The sequence below is a fragment of the Mya arenaria genome, chromosome 8 (genome assembly GCF_026914265.1).
Source record: "Mya arenaria isolate MELC-2E11 chromosome 8, ASM2691426v1".
Classification (NCBI taxonomy): Eukaryota; Metazoa; Mollusca; class Bivalvia; order Myida; family Myidae; genus Mya; species Mya arenaria.
The window spans coordinates 40,222,006-40,245,511 of NC_069129.1; the positions used below are offsets into that span (position 1 = coordinate 40,222,006).

At 34.7% G+C, this 23,506-nt stretch overlaps 1 protein-coding gene across 1 annotated transcript; it reads right to left on the reverse strand.

The window, feature by feature from the left end:
* Positions 1-473: 473 nt before the first annotated feature.
* Positions 474-19,078, reverse strand: LOC128243596 (ubiquinone biosynthesis protein COQ9, mitochondrial-like). The gene is made up of 9 exons (XM_052961464.1): positions 19,006-19,078; positions 11,001-11,064; positions 10,546-10,679; positions 10,028-10,190; positions 9,045-9,135; positions 7,515-7,619; positions 3,557-3,712; positions 3,031-3,084; positions 474-2,447 (listed from the first exon to the last, which is right to left on the reverse strand). Exons 1-9 carry the CDS (start codon positions 19,058-19,060, stop codon positions 2,409-2,411), a joined length of 861 nt encoding a protein of 286 aa, XP_052817424.1. The 5' UTR covers positions 19,061-19,078; the 3' UTR covers positions 474-2,408.
* Between the last annotated feature and the right edge of the window lie 4,428 nt (positions 19,079-23,506).

Here is a 23,506-nt window from a genome sequence, read left to right on the forward strand (position 1 = left end):
AATAAGGGTGGACTTTAACTTGACCTAAATTCCATTATGAGATTGTGTTTCTAGATCAAGGTCACATCTAGCTGTTTAGCCTTCCTTAGAGTAGAAAAACATCTGGAGACGAAGCTCAAAACAGGCAAATATTGCCACGAAATGCAACAACCACTTAAATGATGCATCATAATTAAAGAGCATTTGTGAAATAAAAACTTGTGTTATCAATTCAACAAAAACCCTGCTTTAGACACTCCTCTTTTGTTAGTGTTATTCAGTTGAAAAGGGGGCATAATTTTAAAATTATTACAGCTAGACATAGCAACATGTGTACCAAATTGCATTCCAATATCTTGAAGAAAAGTTTTTGAGTTATGGCCAAGGTGAAAGTTTTGTCACAACAACACTGACTCCCACAACAGCATGTATGTCATAACTTGACCTTTTTCTTTCATAAACAGAAATGAGCTGAAATTCTAAGACACATAATATAGATTTTAAAGATGTGTTTATTCTAATCCTAACAAAATTAACAGTATAAAACATTTACACAACAACAAACATCATACAGTTTCTATGGGGGAGAAAAAGGAAATTAGGTGTAAACACACATAAATGCACCATGAAAACAACATACATAGTTCAATATAAGGCATGACATTAATTCTGACAAGTAGAATTAGAACATGGCTAAAAAAGATACTGATGCCATGATTAAATTTGTAAAAATTATCCGATTATATTCTATCGGAACTATTTTAGTCCCCCACATAAATGAACATCAATCTTGCTACTTCACTTGACAGGTCTACTGGTTGGAGAGCAGTAGCCAGCAGTTTTTGCATGTTTTTGAAGATTTTCTCGGTAGATCGAAATGTAACAGAATTAATACTTAAATTTTATGAAACTAGGGGTCAAGGTCTAATAACTTTACATTATTTAAATTTGTGTCGTCACAATTTCCCCATGCGGCGCCTCTATTGAACAGGGAAGTAATATTGGTATCCAAGCGCTGGAGAAGTCTCGCTTTAACAACGCGTCTAAAACCACACCATAGATACATAAAATTTTGAATATGTCTCAATATTGTTTGAAAGCGATTGACGGGCAATATGAAAATATCATTTCAACAGGCTTTTTTAAAAATACATTTTGCTTTGATTCATGGAAGAATAATCGTTCATAACCAACACTTGACTGTCGGTAAATGCTAGTGCTATAATTAGATATGCAAATTTATTCAATTGCGCATGCGCAGTAACATTCATGTGAGCATCCCCCACGAGAAAGTTGGCGAACTTTTTGACATTTCCAATACTTTTTGTAAATAAAATGTTTAAACGTACGCTTTGTGTTGGATTCGATGCAAATCGTGTTGCTTGGATACGGTTCTTTTTTACCATTCTCACCTTGTTTAAGGTTCTTTTTTACCATTCTCACCTTTTTTAAGAAGATTTAAAAAAAAAAAACGAATAAAAAGCGATTGCCGGCTACTGCTTTCCACTGGCTACTGCTCTCCAACCAGTACCCTTTAAAGGAACAGAAAATACAAAAAAAAACCATTTGCTCAAATTACAAAGGCATGAAAACATTGATCCACAAACACATAATTATGCACTGTGGCTATTTTCAAAGATACTGAATGTCCTATTAGACATGGATGCCCAAACAACTGCAGGGGGTCTTTTCATGTTTGTTTCTCTCGCTTCTGAGACTCTAACAATTCTCACTTCAAACTTAACAAAAGTTTCTTCCTTTGAAAAGCATTTCATAGAGCCATTTTTTTATAGCGCATAATGGATTGATCCCCCTACTCAGACTGGCTGCGTCCGCTGACATCATGCATATAAACCCATACACTATTAAATATTTTTTTTACATACCACGTACATTGATAACTGAGCAGAACATTTCTCTTTCCTGCCGAAAGTGGTGTATTGTTAAACTAAAGCCACATTCTCAGTGGACATCAATTTACACACCAACTTTGCCATAGCTAGTACTGGTCGCTGATTGGTTAGTTTTTGTTTTTTCAGCCTGCGGTCTAGATAATGGGTAATTGTGACAAGAGTGGTCAGTATTGAATTTTATGACGCTTTAAAACTATATATGGCTGATCATCGAATTAAGCTGATTTTAAAAAAGCTTGCTGAAAATGGAAAATGGTTCTTATTTGGTGTTTAGGGTTTTCAAAAGACCCGTTGCCAGTGTTTCTAATAGGACATATACTGTAAGTTACCTACCTTTGAAATTCAAAGGAAAACATGAAGTGTTCAAGATATTTGTTAAACAACATTTACTATAAAGAAAATAATATAATTTATTGACTATTTTATGCACCTTCAGTCAAGTTCAAAATCATCAGTTAATGTCACATGCGAATTCCAAGCCACATTTCAGGAAGAAATTGAAGAGTCTTCTTGTCTTCATTTCAGCCTGGAGTTGGCTCCAAGAATGTTCCGTCCCTGAAGTTAAAGTATCAAATATACATGTACTCATATAGTCAATATAAAGGAACTCTTCACAATTCATAGGGTCAGACGTTGATTGGTGAAAGGTGAACAAAATGCTTGTCACAATGAAAATTCATCATCAGTAGTTCTCTCGTCAAACATGATCAGTAGTTCTCTTGTTACAATGAGAAAACATGATCAGTAGTTCTCTCGTCAAAATGAAAAAACATTATCAGTAGTTCTCTCGTCACAATGAAAAAACATTATCAGTAGTTCTCTCGTCACAATGAAAAAACATCTTCAGTAGTTCTCTCGTCACAATGAAAAATCATCAACAGTAGTTCTCTCTTCACAATGAAAAAACATTATCAGTAGTTCTCTCGTCACAATGAAAAATCATCAACAGTAGTTCTCTCGTCACAATGAAAAATCATCAACAGTAGTTCAAATTAGCTGTATTGTAAATACTTATTGAGGAATGTGACAGAACATAATCTAATTTGCCAAAAAGCTTTAGTAGTGCTATTAACTTAGGCTTGAATTTACAAAATTCTGTTAAAATGAATATTTACTTTCTATGGAATCAGACACTTACCACGATGGCAAGGCCCTTACATGCTTCCTGCATCACTGTCCCCATTTCCTGGCCCTGAAAATTTGCACACATTTTGTTCACTACGACAGAGACAATATTATAACCAATCTGCTCTGAATTTTCTTTTTTGTCTCTTAAAGGGCATAATTTAACACTTTAGCCAGAGTTAAGGGACTTTCGCAAAACATGTGAGTAGTGCCTAAGTGAATATATGTGCTTTGTTTCATGAAAATACCATTAACAGTTTTAAAGTTATGGCCAATATTAAAGTTGTGACATCACCACCAGGAATTCAAAGTACACTACAAAATTGGTTCTTATTCATTGGTATCTTACCAACATAAAGATTTTTTAACTTTATTAAAACAGTAGTCAAAATTACAACAAGTGAGCAAGCCCTGTGCTGGTAAATTACTTTCCGGGATTGCTAAATTTCTGGATTATATTCTAGGGCAGGGCAAGGGTTCTGACGTGTTTAAAAGACTTATTTTGATGTCTCTTTGAAATATCTGTAACGTATCCTTACGCTTCTTGTAATTTTTCCGAAATTGGTCAGGTTGGCCATGCGTCTATCAAGGAACTCCCATGTCTGTTGGTAATCCTCTGATTTATCCTGGACCATGTATACCTCCGTAGACTTGTACAAGGCAGCAAGTATAGCCCGCTTGGTGTACCAGTTGAACTGTGAAATAAATGAAGTTATATGAACATATACAGTGCTCCAGCCAGGATTTGAAAAGGGCAGGGTGGAGTTTTGAAAAGGGCAAGCTACATGAGTCATGTAGGGGCAATTGGGGGAGGGGTCCACCCCTGTCACAAGTTGTTGTTGTTGTTGTTTTTTTTGTTTTTTTTTGTTTTGGGGGGGGGGGGGGGAGGGGTCTCCCCCTATAATTTGTTTTGTTTTCATACCGTACTCAATTTAAATCATTTTCCATGATTTCCAGACTTGAACAAAGTGGTGTTTTTTTTCTCAAAATTTAGAAGGGTGTATTTGAATATCAAAATTAAAATTTGTGTGTGGTAGTATGATTGTACTTGTCTGGAATCTTCTTTAGTGAAATGTCACATATTTCTAAAAAAAACCCATGTAAAATAAAGAAAAAAACAATAAACATTTGAAGCAATCAAATAAATAAATACACAAAAAAACAAATATGTAGGGGACGAATCTTAGTTTGGTAAGATCTGGATTGTGTACGAATGTTACATTCAGCCTGGCTGTTATTTAATTGTCTTTGGTAAAATAATGTTTAATATGCTATTAAATGTTTTAGAATAAAATGACAGTAAAAATCACTGCCCTTGCTTAAAAAATCACTTATAAAACATAGAACATTGATAAATTAACTCCGAAATTCGTTCTGACAAAATGGCGGTATCGGCGATTTTTGAAATGATCGTAGACATGATAGGTAAAAGCTACATAAAGCATCAAATCAACAATGTTTAAATGGCGAGTCTCGTCTGTACAATATAATTAACAATTATTTTAAAAGATTTAATTGTGCTTGACAACTTTTTTCACCATCCCTTCGCATTTTACGAACTTTCATCATTGAATAAACGAATTCTCAATGTATATTCTGATTGGCTGACATTCAATAGCTCCGCCTCCTGCCGATGTTTCCCTATTTGGCTCTTCTTAATTATTGGATTAAAAGATTACCGATTATGAATACACAGGTCGTCTGCTCACTACACATATATAGCTGTCATATGACTTGGACAAGGCACATTGGAAGATGAAAGGGCAGTGCGGCATATTTTAAGCAGTCAATGTGGGCATGGTGACACCTAGCGGGAACACTGAATTGTCTTAAGTATTACGTAATTTGTCTCAATTATAACAGCGGATTAAGGGCTGCCAATCTTTTGCAATGATTTCAATAGTAAAAAGGGCACTAACAGGATAATTGGTGCTATAAGAGCATTTGTGAAAAGGGCACTACTCAAAAAAAGGCAGGGCGGTCAGAAAAGGGGCACGGGCGCTGCGCCATTGAAAAACGGGCTAGCTGGAGCACTGATATAGGCATTGCTCATAGTCATAGGCACACTCTGTAATGTTCCCACCACTCCTTCAATTGTCCAAGTGAACTTTTCATATAGTTGAAAAAAATATGAATGAATTACAGCAAAACACATCATTTTAGACTAAATTCAGTCCATATTGTCTAAGGGCAGGTCCCTAACCACACTTTTGGAGCCTAATTGTATTTGGTTTCCAGGGAAGCCCCCATCTTCATAGCTGTAGCCCCTGAAGTGCACCCTCTCTAATGTCAAATTCTGGTCCCATCCCATGTTATAACATCCAATGTAAATTGATATTTCACAGATTGTCTCTTAACATCATGAGATGTCTCGTACATCTATAGATCAACATGTTTGGTAGCGTGGCCTTTTATGAGGACAATTGAACTGAGAAATGTATTGATGTGAATTTTCTGATGTTGTAAGTTCAAGAGCACCATCTTTGGATGCCATTTTTGTTTAAATCGAAACTGCTGTTTTCAAACTTCTTCCATCTGAGAGAATTTCCTTTGTTTTCATGCATACAATAACTCTTATATCCAATAATGGTATTTTGTAGGCGGAGTTTAACCATTTAGTAACTATCAAGCAGATAAATCAACAATGCTATTCACTTATATTATACCTGACATAAATGTGTCCCTTCTTTGTGTATATACGGACCGGGTAATCATTGGAGCCATAACATTTTGTTATGTGTTGAAAATGCTCCAACGCGTCTTCCGTTATAGTGCCAAAGAGTGGAATATGGATGTAAACAGTGAGTATGGTTTAACAGTGAGTATGGTTTCTTATTTTTCATTTTTAGAGGTTTATACGAGTAAATTTAAAAAATTGAAGAATGTAGTTCCACATAGGAATGGCCATGAGTTGTTCTAAATGTAAAAGTTCTGATAAAATTTAATATTCGATCGTCTAGAACTTGCATAACTTGCTAGACGTTAGTGTTGACAACGTAAAAATCTGGATTTTCGTAAGAATTGTACCTTGAGTTTAAGCATTTTCTTTACATGTGTGTGGCTTTTTTATTGACGAAAGGTTGCCGCGTTACAAATTTTAGAACTTAATTTGTTATACTTGCTGCACTACGCTAAATTTTCTGAACGTTGTGGTGCCAATGAATAGGTTGTGGTGCTTATGAATAGTAATTAAGTAGGAAACGAATTGTGAAAAAACTGTAGCAATTTTATAACATGAAAATTAACAATTAACTGAATTGATATAATTTTCGATCTTTTAAAGTATGACCTACTACCACACAGCTTCGCGGACTTTAAGGTTCATTTGGTGTCTAATAAATTAATACTTGATAGCAAATGGTCGTCGTAATTCCAATTCTGTATTTCCAGGTATTTAAAGGCAAAAATCTAAAGATTGTGTTTACATATTTTCAGATTGGTGCCTTTAAAGGGAAAAGGAGGCGGGACTATTCATGTCGAGAAAAAAAATCACTCCGTAGCTCAAAATTTGCAAAAAATTGAAAAAATATTTTACAGTCATTCACCTTAATAAACAAGCACTCCCTTGCCACCTCAGAAAAAAAGATTCCTAGCACCCTGCCCTTTTCAAATCCTTACCTGGCTTAAGCACTGCATCTATGAACAATGATGTTTTTCAGTGTGACTTGGTTTGACACTTGTTCATAAACACATATTAGCAAGTGCTATAGATCTAGATTCATCCCCATCAATTCAAATCTCAAAGTACGAGGTGAGGTAATAAAAACAACAACTATTTTTTAACTGAACCGAGCCTGTAGCATTGTTATTGTAAACATGTTTGTGTCCTTGAAGAAGCCACAAATACCTCACAATATCTCTCTTGTTATTGTGTCTACCGGTATATCTGATAATTGCATTTTTTTCATTATTTATTTTTTCTTCCCACTCCTAAGACTTTATTAATGATAGTTGGGATAATAACATACCAAGATACGAGACAAGAGAGCCGTTGAGTGAAAGCTAACATTCATCTGTGGTTTTCTTCAGTTGAACAAGGCACATTATTGGACAATAATTTAAGACAGAGTTATGGGCCTTGCCACATATTAGAGAATTGCCTATGGCAACATGTGTACCAAGTTTCATTTAATATCAGGAAAGTTTTTTTAGTTATTGCCAAGCTTAGAAAATAATTTACTAGACGACAATGATGACTTAATGGAAGTCACAATACTCAGACATTTCATCTTCAAAAACAGATGCACTAATCACACATTACAACTAACTTCTATCAAGGGGCATCACTCAACAACTATTAAATACTCAATACTCAGTTATGGGCCTTGCTACATATGTGCATATTGTCATAATAAACTTATGAATATAGTTTCATCTTAAAGCCTTTAACAGGTATTAAACCGGGGTCAAAACCATTTCTGTTCGAAAAACAAACCAGCTAAAATATAAATATAAAGAAACTCGTAGAAACTGAACATAAAGGTAATGGTTACTTACATCTGTAGACTGATCTCCAGCGTGGTACCAGATCTCATCTGTGAGGTCCTTCAAGTGAACCAGAGCCCCTGGGGCATTCTGAGGAAGGGCCATTATACCCATGGCCTGTGAGTGGAATAGTACAATTAAAATTTGATATGAGACATAAGTTTCATACGAGCTCCACCAAGAAAATAAAAGTATTTAAAGAAACTTGACACTTTTGTTGGTTTCTGAATCAGCAATATTTTCTCAAGTTGTTATTGTCTAGGAAGTATTCATAATAATGATTCAAAATGCAAAAACTCTTTATTTAAAAATTGATTTTGTTAATATTCACCATAAGGCAACTACCTGTACTTAACGTATGTCAGTCTCAGACTAGAGGCCGTATAACATGTATCTTAAGCTGTTTTTAAGCCTTTCCTCAAATTCGACAATTATCTGAACTTTCCAACAGAAGAAAGAGTTAATTTAGAGTAATAATTTACAATAAAACTATGGAAAGCTATGTTTTAAACCAGTTCTTTCTACAGTACTCATTTTGACATTTAACTTCTAAGCATGACCTTGACCTTTGTGGTACAGACCTGGGTCTTGTGCACAACACAGCCTCTCATAATGTTGAACCTTCATTTTTTTTGAAAATCCTGTAATGCATGGTCATGATACACTGTACACCTGGACTAGGATCATTTTAACCTTTGACCTCTTAAGCATAACCTTGACCTTTGAGGTACAGAGCTGGGTATTGTGTGTGACATGCCAGCTCATCATGGTGAACCTTTGGCAAGTTTTTTTTTCTAAATCCTATAATGCATGGTCAAGATACAGCCTGGACAAGAATCATTAGCATATTTGACCTCAAAGCATGACCTTGACCTTTTTAGGTACAGACCTGGGTCTAGTGCGTGACATGCCAACTCATCATGGTGAACATTCATGTCATGTTGTTGTTTTTTAAATCTGATAATGCATGGTCAAGATACAGCCCACATGCACCCACTCATGCACGCACAAAAACAGAACCGCCATATGTATCTTGACAAAAATTGCCTATTACCGTATTCATAATGCATATTAGGTTCAATTTTCAACTTAGAAGAAAGTTGCCATTTTGTTTAAAATAAATAAAAATGTTTGTACAACATTAGAATGAAAATATGCAAGGCATTGGTCTAAATTATGTATGAATAAATTTGGATAGGATTTAAGATAAATGGTGTCAAAAAATTAGACATTATTTCCTGTAAATTATACAACGTGATGAAGACCACATGGCCTAAACGTTGTTTCATTAATAAAAAAATTGTGTTGAAGTTGGACTTCTTTAATTACCATCACTGTAAAAAAATAGGTCATTTTCACTTGGTGTTAAAGAAATTGGACATTTTTAATAAGTTGTAACTTTACACTAAGATGCTTAATTAGTACAACCCAAGCCCCAGATCCTCACTCTCCATTTTGTTTAATACGATCAATACTTTTAAGTGTAATTAGCCAGAATTTTTCTGCTACAATAAATGAGCCATTTAACTCTCTTAATCCCACCTGAGGCCACTTGTCCATGTATGGTATGATCATTCGAAGTCTCGTCTCAACAGCATCTCGAATGAACGGTCTGATTTTAGGACCACTGCCACTGAAACAGAGCAGAGTTAGATAGTTTGTAACATCAACAAAAAATATGTAATTTGATTTTTTGTACTACCGATGTTGGCCCCAAAAAACTACAATTCCACAAATTGAACATGAACCTGGTTGGAGCACCAACTTTATATACATGTAACTGAAACTGACTTAACAATTAAACTTGAGTAATATGTTTGTTTCACTATTGAATTTGATGAGGTGAGTTAAGATATATAATCTGATATACAAGACGTATTATAAGCTGCAAAGCTTCCTTTCAATTCTGTTGTGATTAATTTTGTTATGTGCATAGAATTGTCTGGTTTTCACATACATATATTATTGCAGCAGTAAATCTTTTGATTATGCTCAAACTTTACATATCTGGAAATGTTTTATTAAAAAGAATATTGTTTAAACCAATTGATGTACAGCTGGTCAAAATTTAAAATTTAAAGCAATAACTTTCAAGTGAATGATGCAAATTGGAAGACCATTTAACTTGCACAAAATAGTATGCCAATTAACATTGTTTATAAGTTTGGAAAAGATTGGATAAGAAATGACTGAGTAAGGGAAAATACAAGGTGAACTTTTTTTTCAATCAAAGGAGTGTTATGAGGTTGTTATTGAAATCAATTAAGATATTATGCTCATAAACATTGTTGGTAAAAATTAACTAAGTCAAGCGTAAGTTAACACCGTTCAATGTGTGTTTTTAAAATATTTTTTTGTAAACTTAAGATGTGATAATGGGATCTGCTGTTGAATGCTTTCATTCACATATTCACATGTTCAATAAATGACCATCCTATATATTAAATACCTTTTCTGCTAAGATGTATTATGAATACTGGCCCCGGGCTCACCCTATCACTCACCCCTAACATCCAACAACTCACCTCCCAGCTTGTGTGGCCTCAGCCTCCTTTTCTTGCTGGACCTTCTCCGCCAACTGGTTGGCCAGCTGCTTGTTACAGTCTGTGTAGAAATAGAAGACGAGCTCAACCCCTCCCTTAGGGAACAATCCATGGGCGATGCCGGGTAGACCTTCCATCTCTGCACCTGTCAGGGGAGATAACCAATGTTGAAAATACTAGATCACTGCTTTTTGGCCTTGGTGCATGCTAAACTGCACAGAGCTGTCACTTTCCTTTGTGTTACACTGCTATCACAGAAATCAGGTCACATCGTTCAAAACTTTAAAGGTTTCTGTCATGTTTTTATTTGATATTTTAACATAATTTTAAGACAGATATCCCTGTGGTTAAGAAATAAGGAACGAACATTTGAAGTCCAACCATGTTTTTGTACATATGTCAGCAAGGATCAATGTATACAGAATTTCTTTTCAGTTATAGAGAATAAAAGCCTTTATCAGGGCTTAAACAACAACCAACACCATAAGATAAAGACCTACCTTGTGCAAGAGCATTTGAGGTCCAGCCATGTTGGTGTACAAAGGGCAGGGAGGACTTCAAGATCCGGAGTTTCGTTTCATACTCAGTCTCCTCCCCCTCATCTTCATACGAGGCCTGCAACTCCTCTGATGGACTGAAATATTACATTTATGAGTTTCGCTTCAATGATAATCTTGCTTAAATTTATTTCATTTCATTAAAGAAAAGGTTCCTAACCCTGTCATCATCATGGCTTATTCTACTTCCGAGCACAAACCCCTTGATTGAATTTGACAACAATTTGAGCCATTTATTTTTCTGCACAAAATAAATCAATAAATAAATTTGATACTTAATGATTTGTAAAAGCATTATATAAAGTATTTTCTAAGTTAACTGCCTTAACATGTATAACATTTTTTTTAACTCAGTTAAACTGACTTGACATATCAAATATCTATCAAATCTCACCTACCCACTTTCACCAGCATTCTGACTCATGTATCGAGCGAAACATGCCGTTCTCATGCGACTTCTCACTACAAACACAAACAGATAAGGAATTTAAATATATATATAAATTAATGTATCAGATTAAGATTTGATTTTTTTTTTATTTTACTTGCAAATTACGTTTTCAGAAATTAAGAAAGGCAATTCTTAAGACTTTTAACATGTTTTACACACTAATCATGAGTAAACATACCATGTACAGTAAATAAACACTCACCACGGAATGATGATGCTTAAATTTGTTTATGTATAGTAAGAAATTCTTTATAACTAACTAGTAACAATATCACCATGGAGAGGTTGCCAATGCGTGTTTGTCTTCTGTTGTTATTTTTTAATCGAAAAAGGGGCCATATTTCAACAGTTATTAAAGCCCTACTGGTAGTTAGGGGCCTCGCTATGAATATGTGCCTTGTATCTTGTAACATGTATAATATGCTTCATGTGAATATTTTGAGTGGTTTTTGAGATATGGTTCAAGTATAGATTACTGCCTTCCAATGCCTACACCAAAATATGGGTTTTTGCATGACAATGCCTACACCAAAATATAGATTTCTGCCTTACAATGCCTACACCAAAATGTAGGTTTCTGCATGAAAATACCTACACCAAAGTATAGGCTTTTGCATGACAATGTCTACACAAAAGTATAGGCTTTTGCATGACAATGCCTACACCAAAGTATAGGCTTTTGCATGACAATGCCTACACCAAAGTATAGGCTTTTGCATGATAATGTCAACACAAAAGTATAGGGATTTGCATGACAAAGTCTACACAAAAGAATAGGCTTTTGCATGACAATGCCTACTGTACACCAAAGTATAGGCTTTTGCATGACAATGTCTACTGTACACCAAAGTATAGGCTTTTGCATGACAATGCCTACTGTACACAAAAGTATAGGCTTTTGCATGACAATGCCTACTGTACACCAAAGTATAGGTTTTTGCATGACAATGCCTACTGTACACCAAAGTATAGGCTTTTGCATGACAATGTCTACTGTACACCAAAGTATAGGTTTTTGCATGACAATGCCTACTGTACACCAAAGTATAGGCTTTTGCATGACAATGCCTACTGTACACCAAAGTATAGGCTTTTGCATGACAATGCCTACTGTACACCAAAGTATAGGCTTTTGCATGACAATGTCTACTGTACACCAAAGTATAGGTTTTTGCATGACAATGCCTACTGTACACCAAAGTATAGGCTTTTGCATGACAATGCCTACTGTACACAAAAGTATAGGCTTTTGCATGACAATGCCTACTGTACACAAAAGTATAGGCTTTTGCATGACAATGCCTACTGTACACCAAAGTATAGGCTTTTGCATGACAATGTCTACACCAAAGTAGAGTTTTTTGCACTACAATGCCTACACCAAAATTAAGAGTTTTGCACACAAGGCTTACACCAGGGCTATGTCAATAAGTAGAATTTTTTCTTTTGAAAAACAGACAAGATAAAAATAACAAATTGAAAGATATAACTTGGAACATTATTTATGAATATTATACATTATACATCTCAATGCTCTAAATCAGAACAGAATATTTAACTCCTAAATCAAAAGTCAAGAAAACTAATCTGAAATAGTTTTGAACTTAAACTATCACATCCATATCATAGTTTTGTGAAATAATTTGTTGTGTTTTTATTGATGAAATGCCAGAAAATACATAACTAGAACTGATCAGTCTAATGTAGGTTATTTTTTCTTCTGTTGTTCAATAACTTCATTAACTCTCACAACTAAACACTTGATCAAGTCCAGAGTGTTCAGTGCCTGTTTGAGAATGGCGATTTTCTGTCCACGTGCCATTCCCGGCATCTTAATCCCAGCCACACTGACACTCATTTCAACATATTCTTCACTATCAGCTTTGCTTTTTGAACGCCCTTCAAGAGGACTTAACTCCATCTGATAATGTCCCTTGGATAAGTCTAAGCCAGTCATAAGTTCGTTCATGAAATCTCTTTCCAGCTCAAGCATGTAACTCCAAACTCCTGTAACGTTTCTACATGGTGGGTCTCTCAAAGCCAAGTATCGAATTAGATTCAACGCTGATATGATTCTGTCAGAGTTTTCCACAAAATCTGTCGCAGCTTTTTCTTCAAGCTTCGTGAAAAGCAAAAACAATCTCTTCAGGCTTAGACCACTAAAATATTCATCAATCGCTTCCTGGTTGCCGTCTCCTCGACTCTCTAAACACTGGTCAATCTGAGCTTTCAGAAGTTGAACACAATAACCGACAGCTCCTGAATGTTTCAGAGTACCAAAGAGCTTCACGAACATCTGGTACCTGGCTTTCACGTTAAAAAGCTGCATAAGGAGGGGAACCAAACCAACACACTGTTGCCTCAAAGGCTTAGATGAACAATGAATCATGATGTCAAACAGGGATCCGAGAATGGCGTAGAACTCTGGTCTCTCCAAGTCTGTAAACTCTAGCACAATGTTATCAGTCTCAATCAAGGTAAAAAAGAAACTGAGTAAAGCAACACCCTTCTGTCTTATCCCAGTCTCTCGTCTCCCAACTAACGCTTGAATTAAAGGCAAGTTTATATCAAATAAAGCCTGTCTAGGCATTAAGCTTGGTGTTTTATGAAAGCCAATATTTTCTACATGAACCAAGTAGGATAGACAACCTAAAGCAATGGGGGAGATCATTTCCAAGTCTTCAATGGGTTCAGATTGCTTCTGAAACTTCAATAACCTTTTTTTCCTGGCAGTGAGTTCATTTTGCTTCAATGCTTCGTCCACTAATTTGTACATGTTTCCTTTCATTCTTCCTAGCAATAACACTAGTCTCTCTGCAAGCACATGAGCATCAGGTTTTACTGTCATGCCATTGTGGCCCTGCTTAACAGTTATGTCCAGTAAAGCAATAGGATGCTCCAACACTCGCAACAAATACTTAATAAGTATCTCCTGACAAGCTACCATATCCCTGCTCTTCTGACCATCATCACTTGTATTGAGACATACATCAACTAAGGCGGCAATAAAGTCAATATAAGCCTCAACAGCCTGCTCGGCCTTGACTACTTCCGGATCAAGTTCTTCACTTCTCTTTTCACTGACTTCCTCATTTTCATCATCATCATTGTTAGGAATATCCAATGAGCAGATGCAGTCTGATAAAGTCACTAGACTCAACTCAATGGAAAACAGGAGCTTTGAAGGTACTTCCAAAATACAAGTTTTAATCAGTCCAAGAAATGTCTTGAACTTAATTAAATCATTAAAAGAGTCTGCTTGTTCTAACAATGCATATAACAGCTCTTCGCCATTTCCAACATTTACAATATAACTCATGCACCTTTCACAAACATCTACAAAACCAGGGTTTTTATTAAAATTGTCTTCATTGACAGCCTCTCCTAACAGAGAAATCAGCTCCCAGTATTGTGTTTCATCCTTATATTTATTTTCAAGGATCAACTGCTCCACTCTTATTGTATCTAATTGGGAAATGCAATCCCTGATCAGAGATATTTTTTCTTCATTTTTAACTCCTTCCATTTTTTTCCAATTAACAGCTTATCAGTGCATGTCTGAAAGTAAAGCAGAAAAAGCAGCTTGAGCAGACAGATTATGGACAATGTTTCCAGCTTTAAGATTAAAGAAAAGTGTAAAGTTTATTTGTAAGCAACAAAATCGACCAACCTTTAAATTAAAATTATCAAAGTGCATAAAAATTGGGATTCAATCACTAAATGTAAGGCAAATAAAATAGTTAGTATCCCTTTACTTAAGGTTTAGGACACTGAGTGAATTTTACAGCTATTACTATAACCAGTGCCACCATAACATACACCATACCATTTTCACTACATGTACATTGTATGTCCTTTTTAAAACCTGGCAAAAACTCTTAATCTATGATTCTTTGCAAATAAAGGGTACAAAATCCAAGCTGTTGTAAACATACACTTAAATCTGGTCTTATTAAAGTAGTATCAAACCTCAATAACATGTAAATACATAGAAAATATATTCGTGACTAAAAGTAGTAATATATTTTTCAGAAATTCAATTTGTTTTACATATCTCATGTATGGCAAATAATAATCCGCTATGAAAGCATATTTGAAATCTTAAAGTATGGTTTTAATAGTAAGGGAAAAAATTAACATTTACATTTATACAAAAGAACATCAATGATTGAACAGATAAATTTATCCATTTAAAAACATCAAATTAACAAGTGTAAAATATGGTGGCCTGAGTTTAATTATATAACAAAATTAGTATATCATTGTACGGGGTCTTTTTTATATTTCTATTTGTGATAGTCAAGCTGATTTGCTGCTTTACTTTCTCATAAATATATAACTTAATTAAAACTTAGCATTGCTTTTACATAAAACAACAAAATAATCCTGTATGAAGACAGGAAGGTGATTTCCCCTTAAGCTTTGTGATGGAGTCTAAAACTTTTTGTTTATTCTTTGGCAACTTATTTAATCACAAAGGTATGTTTGATTTTTCTACTAAAATGATATATATTTTAAATAAGATTATAACATTGAATTTGTATTAGCATTTAAGATTTAGCAATATGGTGGCAACCCTCTGCCCTCATGGAGACAAGCGTAGGTACCTTTCTGCCTTCATGAAATATAATGCTTAAGACCGTCAAATATTTCTTTTGTTAAAACTTAAAAGTTTATAAATTAATACAAACATTCATATCTTAACTTTTCTGTAAAATTAAAAGTTCAACTTCTTCACAGCCCCTAACAATGCAACGTTTTACTCTTAACAAGCAGCACGCTGTCATATATAAAACAAGGCTTAAACTCTAAATCTATGATTCTTTGCAAATAACTGCTATTTCTTTGCAAATAACTGTTATTTCTATAACCTGGGCCACAGCAGGGCTCCCACTAGGCTGAAATTTTTGGGAGAAGTGACTTCTCCCTTCAGTCAATTTAGGGAGAAGTGGGGAGACTTTAGGGAGAAGTGATACTTTTCGAAACACCTGATACAAAAACTATGCCATACCACATGCATACCTAAGTTTATATTCACATTCAAATTAATTGCTAAACTATATAAAATGTTCACAAATAATGTATCATTTTTGGCTCAGCAAAAGTGTATTTGTCAATGTCACATAGTTTATCTCCAAATAGCATCTAAAATGAATCAAAATCCAAGACAGCTAAGTATTTGAAACAATCAAAATGACCTTAAAATTGAACTGTCAATATAGTAGTGGGACGAATCTTATTTTGGTACGTTTGGGATGGGTACGAATGTCACATTCATCTATGCTGTTATATATTTCAATATGCTGACATTTAAGAACCAAATGACATTTAAATCACTGTTCTTGATGAAAATTTCACCAATATGTAATGGGAGGTTGAGAAATTAACTTGAAAAATTGTTCTGACAAAATGGCGATCTCGCCGATTTTATAAAGTCATAAACAGTAGAAAAATACTGTAACATAAAGCAAAAAAGAAGATATTTTTGTGTTTACAAATCATTTTTTATCATTTCATTTTAACATGTCACTAAAACCAATCAAATATTTGTTGATACGTCATGTTATTGATTTTCTTAGCGCCACTTTGCCGATGGCCCGAGATGGCTATGACCGTCTGCTTCAAAAGCAACAATGTTTAAAATGTCTTGCATTGTTTGTTCAATACATATATCAGTAAATGAGTTACTTTTTAACTTCTTTAATGCTTGACAAGATTTTTCATAATTATGTCGCCTTTTCAATCTGATTAAAACCAACTTATATCATTTGATCAGGGACTTCTCAATGTACATTCTGATTGGTTGACCATCAATAGCTCCGCCTACTGGCGATGTTTTGTACATGTAATTGGATGACACGGCCCAAATTATCGGATTAGGAGATTACCTAATTTTATGAATGGCTAATTGCGGTGTTTATTGCGGTGTTTTGACTAATGTGACAAGTGGGCGAAGTCTGGGAATTTTAGGCGACCACTTCGCCCGAGTCGCCCCCTCACGAGAGCCCTGCGCAGTAACATAAACTTAAAAACTTATCTTTTGAATTATCTGATTATTATACAGCAACAATATATATATATATATATATATATATATATATATATATATATATATATATATATATATATATATATACAGTACACTCCACGCGGAACTACCACTTTCCTCGGTGACTCGAGGCGTTTTTAATTTATCGCGGATTTCCGCCGAGTACCCAACCTTTTTCCACGCTAAATTTCGCCGAGTTGCACCGAGTTAATCGTTTTCTATGGAGGGTTTTATTGCCGGTAGTGCCGGTGATCGTATCGATTTATTGACGTTTTCGCACACTCCGCGTTTAGTGCATAGCTACTACAGTACATTGCTTCTGTTAAAACAGTATTAAATAATTAGATAATTATTTTTCAAAGTACAGTATGTTCCTTTTTAAAAACAATTATTGTAAATTTTCATCAGCATCGTCAAACAACTGTTGTTTTTCACATTATGTACTTAAAAGATATACCATAGGGTGCGTTTGTGTTTGTTATTGTCATCTTTCTTATACTATATTAAGGTGTTGAGAACTTAATTAGATTGGAGTAATGAAGGTGTTGAGAACTTAGTGTGAATATTTTTCGGTCATTATTTCTTAATTTGCATTTTACCACTTATTAACACTTATTAATTTATCCGTAGTTATCAATGGTTCTAAACTTATTTATTACGCATATAAGTGTAAATCCTTCATCAAAGTAATTAAAATCCCATTAAACACCATTTTATACATGCATTGAAATGAATAACACATTCTATCGGCTTCAGATCAAACAGTCACACTGTGTGACGTCACATAACTCACAGTTTTACCCACGAGGATCTCATGGAGAGCATGTATATTGTTATGCAGGATTAATGTGTCTGAGTGGTGTTTTCGAATGTAACTTAAGTATTGCATTTCCAACTTTAATTCATCACAATCATTAGTTACCTATATCATTGAATGTGTTGACTTTTATTGATGATTCAATTAGTATTGTGTTGACTTTTATTGATGATTCAATAAGTATAACTGTACATAATTGCTTCTTACAGTCTATAAGTGTGGTACAAGTATTAAAGTTTATTGGCAGATCGTTTTACAAAAATGTCATGTCTTTGTTTTCTTAATCCCTTGATTGCCCTTGTTGTTTATTTAATCCTCCAATAAATATTTCACATTTCCTCTTTCTACATACATCGTTTAGGATGGGTATTTACTAATTAACTTGTCAACAGTGGTGTATACGGTTAGGTAGATAGATAGATAGATAGATAATCTTCGTCTGTGAAACTTGGTAAGTGTGAAAATTAGGTACGCGAAATAAATCATTTTTATGAATAATTACGGGTGTAGCAAAAAATATCAAATAAATTAAACAAAATTAGATACAGTGGGAGATTCTTATTGGTTTTCCTCCGAGTTTCGCGGTGTTTTTACCTCCGAGTAACGCGGCGATTGTAATTAAACGGTCCACTGATTAGCCTCGGTGGGTGAACGAGTAAAACCGCCGAGGAAAGAGGATTATGATGAATTGGATGTCGTGTCCGCGATGACCAAAATCCGCCGAGGAAAACGGAAAGTGGTAGTTCCGCGTGGAGTGTACTGTATAATTTACAAACATATACATTCTTTCATTACAAAACATACAATTTATTGCTTAACACAATACATACAAGAACAATCAACATTAAACAAAATTCTAAATTAAAACGACAAATAGGCAAGTCTACTACGCTATGCCAGTATTGCGTCCTAGTTTTAAGTAACAGCCGCAAAAAAATATCCGAACTTTATGTCCGAATGTCATCAATTTTCACAAATAATTACGTAATAACAAAACACATTTCAGGGTGCTAAACAACAAGTAAATAACCTGCAAATTTCTTTTTGTTAACATATTTGACAATTAAAATAAATATATACACAAACCAAGGGCGTTCAGAGCTTGTTTTGTGAAGTGAATGACGTTCATGGAGGTCGCCATTTTTGTTTTGAAACTAGTTAAAACGGCGATATTGAATCGGTTCGGTCAAAAAATGAAACTTATGTGATCAATGCTCACTTATCGTAGTGTTGACACATACATGTATTTACATTACCTAAGCTTATAAGCAATTTCCGCTGAGAGAAGAAGTTGCAGACGATGACATTACATTTATTTAAACACAGACGTCGTCCTTCTGTAAATACTGAATACGTACAAAGGCCATTTTACAAATATGAAGGAATGAGCAACATAATTATGTTGTCATTGTAAAAGCATTAACTTTAGTGATTCCAATAGCTTTATTTAGTGAAGACAGTACTGTAGTCTTCAAAATTAATATGATCTATACATTACGTTCGACATCATTTTAAATGCATTTCCGTACCAAATCTTTTACAATTGTCTAATGTGTAGCTTAATTTTTCCTTAAAAATAATATTTTAAAGCAGTATGATCGCTTGACATTTAGATGCACTGAATGGTCTATTAATACCATATATCCCCGGGATTGTGATCCGTGGCCGTTTACACACGGTTGACCCATTCCTTTTGTCATCATTCGTTGAGTAATGAATGGAGAGTAACGGAATGGGGTTGCCGTTTGTATACAGTATCGTGTTTTGTTTTTGTTTATTTGAGTTTGTCAAGGTCTGCCCGCGCCCATTGGCTGCATTATGGATTGCCCCAACCGTGACGCCATCACGACTTAAATTGTGTCTTTATGCCATAAGTGACATGAGATAGAAGTGACAGCAATTCGCAGTCAAATCAATAGATTGGAAGACTTGAAGAAAAATACTGAGAAACAAGAGATCCGGATGCGATACCCTAGCTCTTTGCGAATAGATCTCTTGGTTCTTTTACGTGCTCGGTGTAAAGCACCGATACACAGGATACAACTTTGCTTGCCGGTTAAACCAGTACTGAGTACACCACTTTTCCAAGCACTACCCTCTGAATGCCGAGCGCCAGGCAAGAGCGCTACTTGTACCAACTTTTAACGTCTTTCGGTTTGACGCGGCCCGGGATCGTACCCACGACCTCCCGCTCCGTTGGCGGACGCTTAACCACTGGGCCACGGAGACAGTTAAACTTGACGATTTTCTCGGTGAATAAATGTTACTAAACGATATAAGTGTATATCTATCAACTACTTTAACTGAAAAGGGTTAAAAAATGAATAAAAATAAAACCTGAACTCACTGAAAATCGAGTCTTTCAATGCTTAATGGAAATAAATTCCCGAAAGGGAGGGGACACCCCTCCCGAGCACACCCTCCCGCGGCCCAATGTCAATTTGCTTCCTACGCACCTGTAAACTGATTTGCTGAAACATAGAGTTTTAAATCAATTATTGGCTACTTTGGTACCCCCTAGTCATCTTCCACGCAAGTCTTCAAAGTGGCCACATCGAAAATTTGTGTTCATCTGCTATGGCCGCATTGAAGGCAGTGTATGTTGGAATGTTCTTGTTAAATATTCTTCTTCTTGGGTGTTTTTCATTCTTGAATATGTGTATGAGCGTTTTCTTGCATACCTAAGGCTAGAAAAAATATGTCGTAAAATACATTTCTATTAAGATGCCACGGCGACAACAGTGCACATGCACACTATTCTTGGTTTAACGTAATTGATGTAAATTCGTCTTTATTTTGTTAAAGCGGACTTGTGCAATAACTTATGTGTGGACCCAGTATGGCATGGGGCCAAGAGGCGTGCTTATTGTTTTTTTCTACATACACTTAACAAATGAAAACGAATGGTGCCGAGTACCGGTTCTTGCTTATTGTTTTTTTCTACATACACTTAACAAATGAAAAAGAATGGTGCCGAGTACCGGTTCTTGCTTCCGTTTTGACTAAAAACGTTCTTCAGAGTTAAATGGACGATTGAAAAAAAAATCAATTGTCAAAAATCAAAGTAAAATATATATTATGTCTTCACTGCTTATCATCTATAGTTGGCATGAAATAATACTTAACCCTATTTTTCTAAGCACTGAATGTTTTTTGTTTATAATTTGTCAATAATTTGTGCAGAGAACATGACTATTTGAAGAAAAGCACGATTTTGGAGGCCCTGGGACTGTCTATTAGGTTACACACAACTATTAGTAGAAAACTCACCAGGGCTCTTCTTGGCCAGTTTTTAGAATACCTGTAAATTTGGAAATTTCATGATGGATGTTAGAAATTATGAAACAGATTCAATAATTACAATAAGTTTAGTGTAAAAGTATAAAACATAATCATAAATAAAAGCAAGATAAACATACATAGTTGTTCGGATGGGACAATAAGTTTAATGTAAAAGTATAAAACATAATCATAAATAAAAGCAAGATAAACATACATAGTTGTTCGGCTGGGAGGGCGAGCTTGCGGGGTTCGGGGTCAAACTGATCTAAGCTGAACTTATCTAAAGTGAATAATTTTAATTAGTGTGGACATATCTAGAATAAACATTGGGATTGCATTTAGGGCTCCAGTGGCCAAGGCCAAGGCCAACTGTTTCTAAAAATAGAAAAATGACCAAATAACTTTAGTTTGGGTTGACATATCTTGACTAAACTTGATATTTAGGAAGAATTTAAGGAGACCTTTTACTGGATCGCATTGTCAAGGTCTTTGTTACTAATAATAGAAAATGGTTGAAACTGAATCACTTTAGTTAGATTTGATATATTGTAGAAAGAGTTTATGGAGGAGGATTGCATTTGGGGCCCTTAAGTCTAAGGTCAAGGTCAATGTAAAAAAATGTACTAAAATTAGAAAAAAAAAACAGTTGAAACTGAAACTCACATTGAAGGCTGAAGTTTTTTGGCAATCATTGAACATCTGGTTCGTCGCATTGCAGCGTTTCTTGATTTTTCATATGCAAATATTGGCTGTTTATTATTTGACTAAAAAATACTGGTTAAGGATTTGCAAGTAACCTTATCTTAGTCAGTATCTCAGCACAAACATCATTTTTGGCATTGAAACTTTATACAAGGGCTTCCACCCATCGAACCATGTTAACTAATCAAGTAAGATAATTGTATCTTGCATATAATTATTAATATAAATTTGCCCCTTTCTTATTCAACAAATTTTCTGGTTAGAACATGTAAGTCAATAACTCTGCAACTACAATATACCTCATGTTTTGTATTGCAACTTCAAACTATCAAGGTTGATACATGTAACTCTTTCTTGAATATAATGCAAATTTTGTCCTTTATTTTTTAATGATACAATGATCCATGCACATTTCACCAAATCTTTGCAATCCTTTAATAAACCTAAAAGCGGCGGAATAGTTGACACGGAATAGGGCACGGTTTCAGTGACAGATCTTGTTTTTGTTCAAAAGACAAATTTGGTTTATATTCATGGGATTGAATAATATTGGCCCCAAATAATTGGTCAGAAAAAAAATGAGCAGAATGATGGCAATTTGTCTTATTGAAAAGATTACTCTTGCAGTTTTAAACACTTTTTAAACAGATTTACCCCCCATGTTGATATAAGTTTTAATAAAATTATCAAGCCATAGTCTGAACAGTATGCATATTTGAAAGTCCATGTGTTTGTGTGCAGTGTAAATATACATGAGTCTGACTTATTGTACACTTTTACTGTAAATGCACCAGTATAAGAACTGTTAGAACAAATCGTATACATGTACAAAAAGAAAGTAAATACCTTTAACTTATTTAAGTGTAATAACGATCCCTTACAAAACCACTTATTAATCTGATAAGAAAATGTTCTTTGCATGTTTGCAAATATTTGCACTTTCATGCAACGATTCATTTCAATAGATTTAATGACGCCTGCAAAGTTTGGAATTGTTAGTCAAAGAATATAATGAAAGTTATGCATGAATTTTAAAAGAAATCTTGTTCTCATTTTTTTGAAAGGTGGTACATGATGATGTACATGCATTATACAGGAATTTCAATTCCAGAGCTTTAATAACTATTTAATTAGTATGTACTGTATCTGCCCTTATTGAATCTTTGATCTTAAAGTATTCGTTGAGTAAGTTTTGCAGCCCAGTACTGCGGATAATTACATTTAAAAGTATAAAAGTGTGGTTAGCTGTTGTTTTTTCAGATGGTAAAACATAGAAGATGATCATTTATGCACTGAAGATATATAAACAGATTATTTGTTTGATTTAAGTCAAAATGACCCATGTTTTTGCGCCATCGAAAAAGTTGAGATGGCCTTGGTATTGTCACAATCAGCAACAGAATGGGCATTGTAGTGGCTGTTGGGAGTCTTGCAAAACTTCAATGTTTACCATATCTTGAAAAGATAAATTGCATGAAACTTGGTACATATTGTCACCAAGACATTGTGTTAGTAGAAAATTCCATTACCCTGACTGTCATATGTTTGTATATGGGAGCCTTACGGTGTTACGTGCTACTTTATATTATTGTGCCCTTTTGAA

Excerpts from the sequence above, each read along its gene's own strand:
- LOC128243596 (XM_052961464.1), bottom strand. The coding sequence starts at position 19,060 with ATGGCGACCTCCATGAACGTCATTCACTTCACAAAACAAGCTCTGAAC. Across the intron at positions 11,065-19,005 it reads ACAAGCTCTGAACGCCCTTG|TGAGAAGTCGCATGAGAACG; the intron begins GTTTGTGTATAT and ends TTGTGTTTGTAG. Across the intron at positions 10,680-11,000 it reads CAGAATGCTGGTGAAAGTGG|TCCATCAGAGGAGTTGCAGG; the intron begins GTAGGTGAGATT and ends GTAATATTTCAG.